Below are 13,854 nucleotides of genomic sequence, written 5' to 3' on the forward strand. Positions count from 1 at the left end.
CAGTGAGGCACTTGGGGCAAAACCCAGGAGCAGTAATTCCAGGAGTAGCAGATGATATTTCAACAAGTTGAAATTCACTTATTCATAACTCAAGACTGACTTGCAGAAACTAGGGCTTAGCTGTTCTAAAAAGCTTTTTCTACCCTTCAACATTCCCTTGAAAACTGATTTATTTTAATTGCTGAAGATGTAAGTTTTCTGGCAGAACAGTGGGACTTTTGCAACAAGGGGTTTTTTCCCTCCCTCTGTAGTAATTTAACAGAATTTCTAAGTAAACTATTTTAACAAATCATTACTAAGTATGACTTAGACGTGTTCAAAGTTGTAACTACTCAACAATGCACCTTAAAAAAATTAAAAACCATATTCCCACTAAAAGCAACCCCAACAGCTTGCCCACCAAGGCATTAGTCAGCTGTGCTCTGCAGTCTCCAACAGCAGCAGAACCTGTTGCTTAACATAAACAGATGCTGAAGATCTTTGTCCTGCTGTACAAACTGTGCTTTGCAGGACTTCATTCCAATGTCTGTATTATTGTGCAGAGTGACAACTTTAATACTTCCAGGGAATTGAGCCCTCACATAAATGCACAGCATTTCTGCCTTCTTGGGAAGATCTGCAGATCCCATGGAGTCAAATCTGTAGTAGGATAAATTACCTTTCCCTCAGCCCAATTGTTCAGGGTCCATCTGACCACACAAACCTTGGCACTTTGCTGAGATAAAATCCCATTCACCTTGGAGATGGTTCCTTTATCTCAGTCCATGCAAAGCTCTGGACTGAACACCAAAGCCAACAGCAATTAAACAGGGAGGGAATTGCCACAGCTGGCAGCCAAAATGCAGCTGAAAGTTTTTGTTGTTGCTATTTTGGGTTGTGGTTTTCTCTAGGTTGGTCAGGTTTTTGTGTTTGTTTTTTATTGTTGTTATTTGGCATTTTTGGTTTGTTGGGGTTTTTTACCTGCTGCCTGTTTTATTATTAAATTGTCTGATGAAGCTTGATCATGTATTACCTTTTCACTTCTTCAGTTTCTCCATGCTAATTACTGATCTAGAACTTCAAAAGCCTTTTGAATGAAAACTGACTTTGTCTTTGGCTTAACCCTCAAACTCCTCATGATCCAGGGATTTTATCTTCCTTTAAACACAACTAAAAATAAATTTTTACCAACTTAAATTCATTGTAAGTTTGTAATGAATTAAAATGTAGATCAGAAAAAAAACCATAAAAATATTATTACTATGCATTTGCCACTAGGCATTTAATAAAGCCACAGCTTACTTTAAAAATACTCATTACATAGACCAAAAGCTTTATTAAGTATGTAGTAAAAATGCTACAAAATAAATTCCGAGTCTTAATCACATGGAAAATATTCAGTGCTGTAAAAGTAATAAAGATGAAAAACACAGCTATAAATGCAGAGATATATGCTTTTGGACTTGTATAATTGGAAAATAGAGTGGTATTTTCACATTTATAATTTTATGAGGTCTTATTGAAATTGGAATATTATTCCTATTTCTTTGCCAAGGAGCTAGATTAGCCATAGTGGTCATACCTGAGACTGTATTTTCCAACTTAATTTGAGGTGCTGCAACTGAACATGAAACAAGGAAAATAAGAAACGTAGCTGCAAGTTTTTAAAATGGCCTAGAGACCTTTCCTGAAAGGTTTAGTTCACAGAAAAAATTTGCATGTAGTTATTTAAAGAATTTGAATGTGTTCTACAGTACTTGGTAACAACCCAGACTGCTTCCAGGATTGTTACAACACAATTACTTGGTCCTTAGCTGTCAAATTACAGCTGTGACTTCAATATTAGTGATGGCCCCCTTGAACTGCTGAGCGTGTAAATATTGACTATTCCATCAGATCTACAGAGCACAGGGGGTACAAAACATTAACAGCTACAAAAGCTCTCTTAGTTAGTCCTGCAGAGTGAAAAGGTGTCTGCTGAGGTCCAAGAAAAGGGTGGCATTCATGTGACAAGAGTTTTGAAGGAATGGTTGACTTTCCTGCAACAGCAGCATCCCAGCACACTCCCCACGGCTGGAAAAGTGGAACAATACTGCAGGTGATTTTCACCATCAGTTATCTGCGTCTATCAATATTTAGAAGAAAAGAAGGAAGGAGAACACTGAAGGTTGGAATTGGAAACTTGAAGTGATTAAAATATTTGCCAACATAAAATAAGTTAGAAATTAAATACTGAAATTCACAATCCTGTAGATGCATAAATTTTCTTTAAAATTATTTTTAATGAAGAACTTTAGAATAGTTGCATCCCCTCCCTTCATCTCAAAAAAGGACTTTTTATGCTACTCTTGCCCCCCCAAATCAATTACCAATCAGAAGCTGGAACCTCAATAATTTTATAGGTGGGGAAAAGAGTAAATTAGCTTTTAGTTTCAGAGGAATTCTAAAAGAAATCACCCTCGTTTAGTCTGGCACAAACCCACTGTATTAACTGGTATTTTCTCCTAGTCTTCCACTACCTTTCTTAATTTTTAAGGTCCTGAGGAAGAAACCTCACTTCATTTTACCTATCCTGACACACATGCTAATTCTAAGGACAGAGTCACTCCACAGGCCAGTCATTGTGCCTTTTTAATATTTCTTTTTTAAAGAAATCTCCCGTTTTCTGTCTCATTCTAAAAGTTAAAAAGCAAGAAATACAGTTTATGAACATGGCAGAGTAGAGTTGTGCAGATTTTCTTCTCATACTAACTTTTCAGAGTTTGAGGAGAAAGTAAAGCAGTGTCTAGAGGCTGAGTAACATTCAATATATTCCAGGAGGAAAGGGCTTCAGTAATCAAAAAAGACATTTTAAAAACACATTGCTTCTGTCATCACAGTAGCCACCCTGAATCCCAAACCAAAAAGAATAATGATTTCAAACTCCTGAGGGCAGTTTCTATATTAAAGCTTTAGTTCAGATTAGAAATGTGATTTTGAAGCAAATTCACTGATCATCCCCACACTGCTTCTCCTTGGCTGGTATGACAGAGCTGTCTTGGAGCATATTACTTTAATTCCTTTTGGGAGAGATTAAACCAGATGTGCTCAAACTGGTATTCCCTGGCACTCTGTCCAAAGGAGCAGACATGAACAAGGAGGAAATAAAATTCTCCAAAAAGCAGGGAAAGGTCAGCACTGGGTCCTCAACATCAACAGGGAGGCATTTCCTATCTGCTCCCTTTACACACCCCACTTATTGATGCAGACAAAGCCTAAACCATGCCATGAAACCCCAGCTCTTCCTACAGTGCCCAAACCTTTCAGATAAAAGCTCGTGGTTCTGCTGCACCAAACCTATAATGATGCTCCAGGCACTGCTGTCAAAACCAACTCAGAACAGATATTCAAGAACAAGATCATTTTCCTTATGAAACAGTCATTAAATGTGACAAGGAAATGAGAAGCACAAAGAACAGCTTCTTCAATGTTAGCAGTGTACAGAAAGGCTGGGGGCAATGCTCTCTGCAAGAAGCTGAGACACCATGAGTGTGTTTTCTCCCCTTGTCAGGCATTTTATCTGCAGTTTGTGCATCAAGGCAGTATCAGGTTGCTTCTCGTGCAGATTGTTTGAGACAGATGTCAAAATTGAGGGGGAGGGAAGAAATGCCACCTCAAACAGGGTGAATGTCAATTCAATCCATCTTTTTCTTGTCTATCTGTGCCAAAGGGTGAGGCAAGGGGAATGAATTAAAAAGCCCAGCACACATCAAAACAAACCCTGTGGTCTCTGTTGTAGCTGTAGAGTCAGGCCATGAACTTGGCATCAATCACAGTCCTTCTGTCACACTTTTGCACTGCTCCTCTCAAACAGACTTCTGTATTCACAAACAAAAGCTGGACATGGCACTTATTAATGAAAGGCATTCTGTCAAAGCAGCACACAGCTGAAGAGATGAGGAGGATCCTTTGCTTCACTGACATCAACAGGCTTTGGGAGGTCAGCACAGCAAAACACAGCTGCTAAATACACAGGGCTGGGTGCCCACAGAGCAACAAACACCCCTACTGAGGCACTGCACAGCAACAGGAGAATCCCTGCTCAGGCAACATCCTCCCTGCTGCATTCATCAGCCCCTAGCAGATATAAATAGATCCATTCTCTATAATTTTGCATTGCATTACTACCTGCTGAATCAAAAAGCTGGACAATTTTATTGTTAAAGAGCTGATAACATTCGAGTTAACTTTTCTGGTACTTTTTAGAAAGCAGCAATGCAGTGGAAGTATCTTTCCTGTTTTTATAAAGGAAAAACCTTTTTCAACATAAACAGCCCTTCTATTGAACTTTAATACACCTCCAACAAAACAAAAAAAAAAAAAAAAAAAAAAAAGAAAATGGATACACAAGATCTCTTCCCCTCATCTGACTCCAAGTGACCTAACAAGAAAGAAACAAAGCTGTCATATGTAAAAATCTTCAGAGAAAAGACTTCCTCTGTAACTAACGACAAACCGAAAACACAATGAAGTAGGCTGTGAGTGGTCTCCCTCCTCCTGACTTTTTCCAAAGAACTTTTTCTTGGAGACCATGAGAAAAACTACTTTGGCAAACATATGTGATGTATTTTTACACTGGGTTTTAGCTCTGAACTCACACAGGCACTGACATAAAGACTTACATTCTGCTACTGCCCACGCACCTTTAGAAACCACACACAGTAACCACTCTGTGTGCTCAGGCTTTGGTGGCTAATTCTGTAATTACCCCAGCCAACAAGAACAAAATCAGAAGTGCTCCACAAAGCTATTTTCCCTCTGATAAAGTTCACCTGACTACCCAGTTGAATAACTATTACACAGAAGTGCAGGCAGATGGTTTTTTTTTGGGAAGAACCAACTTGTACTGAATGATCTGTACCAGCACATTGCTCTTTCAAGAGTAAAAAACACTTCTTGAACTCAAAACAGGAATGTGTAAGGCAAGAAACAGCCCTACACACACAGATATAAATGGCTGAAGTACTACAGCAAAGAATTAGAAGGCAGGAGAGGAAGACTGTCCTCTAAAACAGATTTCACCTCAGTGACCAGCTTAACTTTCTGCTGTCTCTTCTTTAGTATGGGAACACCATCGACCTCCCAGAGCAGGATTACAGTCTAGCATTCACCTTCCTTTCTTCAGTTTTCAGGAAGAGAAGAGGAATACTTGCAAACTCTTGTAATTTAAACCCAAGTGATCTCTCCACCCAGGAGACACAACACTATGCTCTTAATGGCTTTTCCTCTTTTGTTAGATTCAAAAGCAAGCTTGGTTTGGGCACTAAGCTGCCAATATCCAAAAGGAGAAGGGCAGCAGTTATTTGCAAATACTCTGCCATTGAATTTTACCTACTGGAAGTACCAGAAGTAGAGAGTTTCAGGAGCTGCTATTCACTTTCACAGTAATTGCCATTTTTCTAGACAAAAAAAACCAGGCAAGATGTTTCCAGGGCACAGACATTACACTGCAGGACCATCAGAAGAGACACTGGCTGCATAAGGAGAAAATAAATCTATTTCTGAGCTTTTCTGCTTACAAGTCACCTCATGCAGGACTGTAGCAGGAACAAAAACAACGTCCTCCACCACCCCTTCCCTAGTGACATGGGGATATTATCTGCACCTTCTCCCCCTCCCACACTCATTTCTGAAGCTGCCTGTAAATAAGATGCTGTATCTTTGCTTGTTACATTCAGTTAAGCAGTTCTGCACACAGCAACTTCTCCCAAGCCATTGAATGCAGCAGTCTTATCAGCAAGAGCCAGCTTTGGCTTTGTAAAGAAAATAATAAGGTTATAGTCACTTAGTTCAAATGTACCCACTTTAATTTGAAGAGCACTGACTTGATAAATGTGTGAGTGTAAAAGTGTTTCACAAACAGCTGTGTTCATGGATCTGTGTATTGTGGGTTTTATTATGTATTTACTTTAATTCATGAGAAGTCCTCCAGATAGTCAAGTGTTTTTTTAAAAGAAAAAAAAATCATCTATCAAACCCCAAATGGAACCAAATTGCTACATGAAAAATTTGCCAAAGTAATGTTTACTTAGGCAATATATCCTCTGCAAGTAATGGATTGACACCTTGATCACTCAAATTTTTGCAACCAAGTGCTCAGAGAAGTGCCCCCAGCAGAGACAGGCGTTGATCTTGCACCTTCCTGCCCCTCAGCAGCCAGAGCAGGAATGAGGGGACTCAGCCTGGGGGAGTCTGAGGGAGATCCAATGCCAAGGAAGAGACTGGGGCTGCACTGCCCCTCTGGCTTCTCCCCCTTCTCTTTCTGAAGTGCAGCAGGAACTTTTTCAAAAATCAAATGAACCTGAAATGTACTTACAGTCCTTCCTGAACACAGCTTCAAATAGAAATGCCAGCTTCCAGGCTCTGAGAATGACAAGGTACTATAAACAAAACCCACTTTGTACAAACATAGCAACAAATTTCAGGAGAGAGAGCAGATGTTACTCTGACCCTCCAAGTCTAGATCACAAATGGATTAAACCAATTTTGTAATTTGATTTTATTTTCAAACAGAGGGAATGCAAGCTTCCTCTCACTGAAGTAGTAGTTGCAGCATCTTTTTAAAGACAGCCCCGGGATTCCATTTCTCCATACCAGTCACAACTCCCTTTACTTTAATTTCCAAAGTATCCCCATTCACAACTGTACTTTTTTCTCTCACAATAGAAAAACATTTTTTTGCTGAACCAAATCTGTATCAAATATCAGCAAAGAGCACTGCACACTGACATTGAGAAGCAAAGCAAGTAACAAACACCGACTTGCATTCTATTTTCACAGAGCCCTTACATTTCCAAAAAGCAAGGTACTACTCATCTATTTTGGTTTGAATTTCAGGAAGCTAGAAAAAACAGCTGAGAAAGGCAGAAAAAAATACAATACTAGAAGTTTTTCAGCACATCTGCAGTACTACATCATGTGCAATGTATCTTCAATTACTTCCCAAGAACCTGTTAGCAAATTTTAAATTTTATTTAGGTATACCTTAACTCAATTTACAGATCCTCTTATCCAAGACTGAATTAAATCAGATCACAGTTATGAGTTCATGCCTGTCAGTATTATCATCTTACTTAGGAGGGAGATAAAATCCAAATAACTTAGCTTTAATAAGCTGATGGTGAGACTGAAATGAACCCAAGGAAATGAACCTCTTCCCCATTAAACAAGAGACTTCATATACAGCAACACAGACAGCTTACCTTTATTTTTCTTTTTTTTTTTGCATTTAACAGGGCTGGGAAAGTATTTCTGATTACACACACACAGAGAACACTAGAGGTCTTTTCCTTTCAACAGTTCACCTGCAATTTCTATTTGATTCTGCTATTATCACTGCAGAAAGTTAATTACTTAGCAACAGCACATCTGACATCACCTTTGTCAAAGGTTTATCCACTGTTACACCTTTGCCTTGCTACTGGAAAAAAAATTCTTTGCCTGAAAAATGCAAACATTTTAAAGCAATTATCAGCCAAATTTTCCATAATCTTGTTGCAGTAATCATCTTATCATGTTTCATACCAGTAATTCTCTTTAGCACAAAATAAAACATCAGGTTCATGGCTGGGCATTTCTCATTGTTCTGCTATTTTTAAGGTGATGTGATCTGCTCCTAGTGTCACTTTTCAGGATGGCAAGAACAAGACTTCAGACTGATGATCTCCCTCCCATCCCTGTAGGGTGCCAGGCTCCCTGACCTTGTGGCCACCCTGGTCACCCACCCTTCTCCCAGGAAGTCACCTCTCAGTGAGCCTGAAACAAGAGCAAAGCTCCTTTCCCCCCTGCCTGGAAAGGGCAGGGCAGGGCACTGCTACCCAAGCAAGGACAAAAGGAGCAGTGAACTCCACTCCCAGTGCTCCAAAGCTTTGCTAGCTGCCCTTCTGAGGGGCCAAGCAGGCCAGCAGCAGCTCCCTGTGCTCACACAAACCCTCCCAGGGGTGGCAGGTTTCACACAAACACTGTGGCTCACCATAGGAGTCACACTTCCCCTCCAGTGCTCCTGTGGCTATCACTTGCAGCACTTTGTATTTGCATTAACACATTAACCTAAGAGAGAAACTGCTGGCAGCATTCTGCAGCTCACCACCCTCAGCAGTACTCGAGCACATCGTGACAATAACCCCAGAGGCAGCACAGCTCTTTGACCACACCACCTTCTTCATGACACCTGTCGATATTTTGATAATGAAGTTGAAAAGTAGCAGCATAAACAACAGAACAATAAAACACTCATTCTGCCATAATTACAAATCACAAGGGGAAATAAACATTTGATCTCCCAGATCTCAAGAAAAACATTACTTAATACAAAATCAGATTTCTGAAGTAAATAAGCTGAAGTGTGTCACATTTCCTCATGCCCCAAAGGAGTTTGTATTGAAGTTCACTAATATTTGGCATTTTATCCCTATTTGCTGTGGATCTCCACAGTATCTGAAAGCACTGTGGCTCTCCAAGCTTCCACTATAACAAAAATTCAACAGCTTTACTTACGCATTAGGTTGTAAATGTGCTTTTCTGCAACATGTTCCGTAAACAGCTTTATAAGGTCATCTTTTAAGTCTCTGTTTAACTTGGTTTCTATGTAAAATTTATTCTGGAAAATAAAACAGAAGTTTTCAAGTTTGTTTCTCATAATAGCAAATAAAGTCAACTTATTTTTTCTCCCTGAATAAAAACAGTTCAGAATATTAAAGCTGCAGAATATTTCATCAGTAAAGTGTTTCCTTGGCGACTGCATTTAAACTAAATAGAACATTCCTGTACAAGAAAAAACATTGGTGACAAACCTACTTACATACAGCCATACATATGTATTTTGTTTTCTGTATCTACAGCTATACCTCCATACTGATCCAGACTGGAGAGCTTGTATACAAAACACTTCATTTTAGAATTCTTACACATTTTGTAAATTCTCTTAACACCAAAATACAGCTGGACATCATGTTTGCAACAGAAGAAAGTATTTTTTCTAATGACTAACCATTAAAATAGATGGGTTAAAATAATAAAACATCAGCACAACTATCCACTTCTGTGGTTCACTGACAATCTCAGAGGATAGCTACTCAGAATGAATCAGCTGTGGAAATAAGTGATACATACAAATCTACACAAAAATGAACTACATTAAAATCTTTAGGATTCCATTACTTTGACCAATTCAGCACTAATAAAGAATTCATTTCTCTGAGGGAAATTCAAAGATAATTCTATTCATCAGTTCCTCAAGGGCCCCAACACCTAATGTACTATTTGGTATCAATGTCCCATTTCCTGCAATTAATAGCAAGATTCTGTTACAATTAATAGCAATATTTCTTTTGTGTGTCTTATTCATAGAGGTGTTTTAAAAGCCGGAAGGAAGAATTTTCTTCAAGATAAATCTCCTACCATTAAAAAGTTAACTTGGAAGTTGAACAGCTGAATTAACTGATTTAGACAAATGGTGTAAAAGAGTTAAACAGACAATCTAACAGAAAATCAATTCAAAAATAATCCACAGGAGCACTTATGTGAGATATTTACTAGAAGAAGGGATATCTTAAGGGAGAAAGGTTTTTCCATGTTTTTAAATCAAGTTTTTCTCCTATTCACTAAAGCATTTAACAAAACCAGAACAAAATCTCAGAACACAGAGCAATCTTCATGTTTTTGTGTGAAACCCATTACCTCAGCCATTCCCAGAACTACAAACACACCGTAACAATCTGTCCAGACAGAAACCCCTTAAACCTGTGAGAGAACATTCACCAGCAGTTATTTACCTTTAATAAAGGTTGCCTGGTAGAACAAAGGCAATCTGAGGGCTGAATACATGCCCCTATTTGTAATTTAAGTTTGTCGCAGTGATGGACAACAGCCTTAAAAAATGTTTTTCTTCAATTTACACAACTTGCTGCTGGTGGTTCCCTCTGATACCCTGAATTTACCCTGCCTGTAGAGGTTTTATCAAGGACTAGGACTCAGTTGTTTCCCCTCACCTGGGCCTGTGAACAGAGATTGAGGGAAAGACTCTGCAGACAGAATATCCTAATTATAAACAGACTCACTTATTGGTAATGCTTTTGGTCAATGGTGAATTGCCATTGCTACAGAAACCCACAGCAACTAAAGATACACTTCAAGGAAATGTTAAGATACACATCACACTACAGCCTTTCACCAGAACATTTTCCAAAACCAGTTTGCACAAGATGTGCAAATTACAATGCTTTGTTTTGCTCAGGGGCTGGACAGCCTAAACTTTTAATTCTAGTAATTTCATTACTAGAAAAGCAACAAAAAACCCCACAAGCCACCAGTTCCAAGACAGTACAAACACAGAAGAAATGAAAAATACTCTTCACATTTGCTTACTTGGAAACACCTTTCCAAAAAGACGTTCCACTTTTGTGAGCTTAAATAGACAGTGAAAAAACATCTAACCAAAGTACTTCATTTCCAATCCACTGAAAGGAGAGAGAAGAGGAGCTGTCACCTCCCCCATTCTTGTTAGGGGTAGATCAGGAAGATTTTCTGTATAACTTGTCACTACCAATCATAAGTTATACACTGTGTCAGTATTTCTTGAAAAATGTCTCAAGTCACATAAAGGTCTAACTGACACAAAAAGGTAAGCTGATGTGAGTAACTGAGAAAGTCAGCTACAAACATTAATTCTACAAAACACCTTATGATAAAGCAATCTGGCACATCTTATCAAACTCAGTTAAGAGGAGATCAATAATACTTGAAAGAAGAAAACACAGTATACAGGTGTGCTTATCACATCATATTCACATATATTTGTGTATACAGACTCACACAAAATGCCCTCTAGCTGAAAAGCCACAAAATGCAACACCACTCAGTAAGGATAACATTATTTTGGAAGTAATGAAAAAATTCTAACTATCCCAAAACCACAGTGCTCACAAATGTTAGGCTCATATAACATGATAAAATAACAGATTTTCAGCTGCATCTCAAAGTAAAATGAAAAACTGAGATTCTAGAAGAAAAATAGATTATCTAAATTTTATTTTTTATTCAAGTAGAAATAGTTTTTCATTCATGTGCGTAGCATGCTGTGATATGTACACTCTGTAAGCACCTAGAATAATCTCACTTAAATTTGAAAAACAGTTTTCTGCAAGGAACAAAGCACTGTGTATGCAGCTGACTTCCAGTTTAATTTGCTTTACCTTCAGTTACATCCCTGAACTTCTGAAGGAGCCCAAACCCACAGAATCTCAGAGGGTCATTTGGTCTCTCTGCTTTTCTGACAAATCTGCTGCAGCAGCCTAAAGACTGAAAAATCCATCACCATGTGAAAAAACAAAGTGCTCCCAGCAAAAGAAGGAAAAAGAAAACTCCCTCAGTTGCAAGGTCAGTCCCCTCCTGATAAGCTTGGAAACACCCCTCGGTCACCATACACACACAAGGTGAGAAATCACCTTTCTTTGGTATGCATCAGGAAAGAAAAGTGCTGCTGCTGCTTTTAGGACACACAGGACTAAGACAAAGTATTATGCCATATTCCAGTTCTACATAAAAGTTTTTAGTCTTTCCTCAGCTTCATAGATTTCAAAAATATTTAAATGCATATTGGAAGTTTTCCTAAGCAGCAATATAATTGTCCTTTCAGAACAAAGTCCTCAAGAGCAACCCCTGATTAAAGCAATCACAGAAACGGAAAGCCTCTCCTCACCTCTGACATAACAGCAGAGTTTAACAACTTGGTCCACTTCAAAAGGCTTTGAAAAGTATCTATCAAAGGAACTGCAAAGCTGTAATTTAGACTGTAATTAGGCTTTCACCTCTTGCAGTTGTTTTTCAATTGTACTTTTGGACCAAAGAGAGGAAACTGTCGTTGCTGTATGAGAAAACTTGGTTAGACAGTACAATGTAAGCTTGTAAGAGTACTCGTAGATAAAAGTACTTCCAAGTGCACACAGAATAAACTAAGAAACACATTTTTCACCCTGACTTCTCTAGATCTATTTCCCACATCATGCACAACACTGAAATTATTTCAGTGAAAAAGCATGGCAGCTAATCTGCCATTGGCCTTATAAACCAGCTGTACAGCCAGGTCTCCATTGCTTTTGGCAGCAAGAGGAACTGACAGGTAACAGAACCAGATAAAAGGGCAGATTAGAAGACCTCGAGTTCAAGAAAGGCAAGTTCCTCTTTTAATGCAACAAATCTGTATGGCAACACAATGCCAAAATACTGTAGCAAGTTACCTAAATTCACTGAGATACAGGAGAGCCTCCTAAAGGCTGCTGCTTCCCAAACTCTGTGAAATTACCAGTGAGAAAAACTTTTAAGAGTTTGAGGTTTATTTAATCTATTTTTTTTCTTTTTTTCATTTCTAAGTGATGTCAAAACAAGGACAGTTTCTGGGAGAAGGACAAATTTCAAGCTTAAGTTATTCATTACCACAAAAAAAAAGGCAATAAAAGTTTTGGTACTTTAACAAAAAGGATGCAAATTATTGGTTTCTGAACCACTCCAAGTACACCTGACAGTGCCATGAATATTATTTTGGCTTCATCCATCCGACACTGTGAATTGCTTTATCAAATGATGAAGACATTTCCAAGCCACATTTCCTCCCGTCTTTTCTGAATCTGTACTACTTGAAAGCAAAATAATCTCCACAACCTGACCAAACTAAGAAGCCAAAATTTAACAAGTCAATAAATTACCTTTGTACAAAATAATGAACTATTTGAGACGGCTTTTTTCCTTTCAAAACCAAACCCATTCTCCCCACTCCCAGGAAAGAAGTATTAGGGCAGAAACCAACTGCAAAACTCTGCATGTAAAAAGCATGGCTTCCCCTTCCTCTCCCCATACAATTTGATCAGTATTGTTAGGCAAGCACCAAAACTAGGCATGAATCATTAGTTTCACATGTCAGAAGTCGTTATAGCTGGGTTTTATTCTTTTCATTTTCAGTCAGCATCTTGTGTATGGACATATTTATTTGAAAAGAATGTTCTAAAACTTACCATATATATGAAAAGAGGCACAATGCTCTGCAATGCTCCCATATACTGTCCAAGAGCTACGTTAAATCTTTCAATATAGAGATCTGGAGGGCTGGCCTGCAAGAAACCGTAAAAGTCAGGTTGTAATTTGAACAAGAGAAAGATCTGGAACAGCATGGGCTATGCTTTCATAGCAAACTCAAACAACTACAAAGGGTTTGATACACTAGGTTCACACAAAGCAAGCCACACATCATTCCAGAGTTTCTGCTCTAACTCCCTCCAGCAAAAGCAATCTCCCTTCAGTAACTAGGTTATCCTAGGACTGTACATCAGTGCCCAGCACAAGGTCCATTCAATAAGAACTACAGTGAGCCTGTAACAAGCTGACATTTAGCATATGCAAATAAAAACACTTTTTAAAGACCAGAGGTTTGTTCTGAAAGCACCAGCTGTCATGCCTAGAATCCATAACCAAATGTGCACAAGTGCTGCAGTGCAGTGTGTGCTCCCACCCCACTGAGCTGTCCCTCCACCAGAGCAGGGTGGCATTAAGGTGCTGCTTTGCAGCTGAGCTGGTGAGTGGCACATCCTCCAGCCCTGCACAGAAAACCTTTCTAAGTCACTGCTGGGTCACCTCAGGCAAGGCAAGTGCTATAAGCTGCTGCTTTGCAGCTGAGCAGGTGAGTGGCACATCCTCCAGCTGCAGGGAACACTGCCCTGCTCAGAAAACCTTTCTAAGTCACTGCTGGGTCACCTCAGGCAAGGCAAGTGCTCAGGGGGTTCAGCTTCACAAAGAAGCAACATCTTCAGAGAGAATTTTGCATTTTGCTCCAGGGTTAGGCCTGTG

At 39.0% G+C, this 13,854-nt stretch overlaps 1 protein-coding gene across 1 annotated transcript in view; it reads right to left on the bottom strand.

Moving 5' to 3' along the window:
* CACUL1 (CDK2 associated cullin domain 1) overlaps nt 1-13,854 on the bottom strand; it is a 43,005-nt gene that overhangs the window by 10,402 nt on the left and 18,749 nt on the right. Inside the window, exons 4-5 of the mRNA XM_039709003.1 lie at nt 13,026-13,121; nt 8,515-8,617 (exon numbers count right to left, since the gene is read on the bottom strand). Coding sequence (XP_039564937.1) covers nt 8,515-8,617; nt 13,026-13,121 — 199 coding nt within the window. The remainder of the gene's footprint in view (nt 1-8,514; nt 8,618-13,025; nt 13,122-13,854) is intronic.

The sequence above is a fragment of the Passer montanus genome, unplaced genomic scaffold (assembly GCF_014805655.1).
Source record: "Passer montanus isolate IOZ18808 unplaced genomic scaffold, ASM1480565v1 scaffold21, whole genome shotgun sequence".
NCBI classification, from domain to species: Eukaryota; Metazoa; Chordata; class Aves; order Passeriformes; family Passeridae; genus Passer; species Passer montanus.